Source organism: Aptenodytes forsteri, unplaced genomic scaffold (assembly GCF_000699145.1).
Source record: "Aptenodytes forsteri isolate BGI_AS27 unplaced genomic scaffold, ASM69914v1 Scaffold55, whole genome shotgun sequence".
Taxonomy (NCBI): Eukaryota; Metazoa; Chordata; class Aves; order Sphenisciformes; family Spheniscidae; genus Aptenodytes; species Aptenodytes forsteri.
In genome coordinates, this window is record NW_008796063.1 from 9,690,018 (window position 1) to 9,691,033 (window position 1,016).

The following is a 1,016-nucleotide window of genomic DNA, read 5'->3' on the forward strand; positions in this document are numbered from 1 at the left end:
CTGTCCCCCCCCCAGGTGCTCCCCGACTACCTCAAGGGGCTGTTCACTGTCCTGCCGCCCGCGAGGCCGGGAGAGCAGCACTTCCCGCACATGGCCAAGCTGGCCGCCCTCCAGCACCGAGCCAAGGACAGCCACCACCTCCCCACCGCGTACGGCCAGGGGTGGGAGCCCGGGGAGGGGGACACACGTCCCATGGGGTGTGGGACCCGCTGGCCAGCGCTGGCCCTGACCTCTGGCTCCCTGCAGGCGGGAGGTGCAGGACTACGTCCCCCCGCAGCTCTTCCGCCTGCTGAAGGCCCAATCCTGGCTCCACATGGTGACCCAGCACATGCAGCAAGCCCAGGCGCTCAGCGCCCACCAGGCCAGGGCACAGTTCCTGGGTGAGCAGGCACAGGACGGGGATGGGGATGCGGTGCTGCCGGGGATGCGGTGCTAAACAAGGACACAATGCTAATGAGGATGCAATGCTGCCGGGGATGCAATGCTGCCCAGGAGGCGATGCTAACGAAAATGAGATGCTGCCTGGGACGCGACGCTGCTGGGTGGCTCCTCCGCGGGGAGTCCGGGACAGGCAGACCTTGGCCCTGCGTGGAGCCTGGGGTGCTGCGCGGCCAGTGGGTTGCTGCACACGGAGGGCAGGACCGCGGTGGCAGGGCAGGGCAGGCTGCTCCGAGGCCCCACGCTCGGCCACCCATTTTCCCAGCAGGCTGCAACAGGGGCCCCTCGGCTGCTCCTGGGTCCAATTCTGTTCCTGGTCCAGAGCCTGACGCGGTGCAAGGCTCTGGGAGCCAACCCAGCTCCTGCCAGGCATGGGGCTGGCTGGGACCCTTGGCAGAGCCCCCGCGGGGGCGGGGGTCACCCCGGGGGCCCGGGGGGGAGGGGGGGGTAGCGGGCACTGAGACCCAGTCCCCCTCCCCACGGGGCTGCTGAGCGCCTACCCCATGTTCGGCTCGTCCTTCTTCTACATCCAGAGCTGCAGCAACAACGCCATCGTCTCGCCCTGCATCCTGGCCGTC

The 1,016-nt window shown here is 69.4% G+C and overlaps 1 protein-coding gene across 1 annotated transcript in view; it reads left to right on the top strand.

Moving 5' to 3' along the window:
- Positions 1-1,016, top strand: part of MYO15A (myosin XVA) — a 71,121-nt gene that overhangs the window by 50,507 nt on the left and 19,598 nt on the right. Inside the window, 3 exon segments of the mRNA XM_019473952.1 lie at positions 16-149; positions 247-380; positions 907-1,013. Coding sequence (XP_019329497.1) covers positions 16-149; positions 247-380; positions 907-1,013 — 375 coding nt within the window.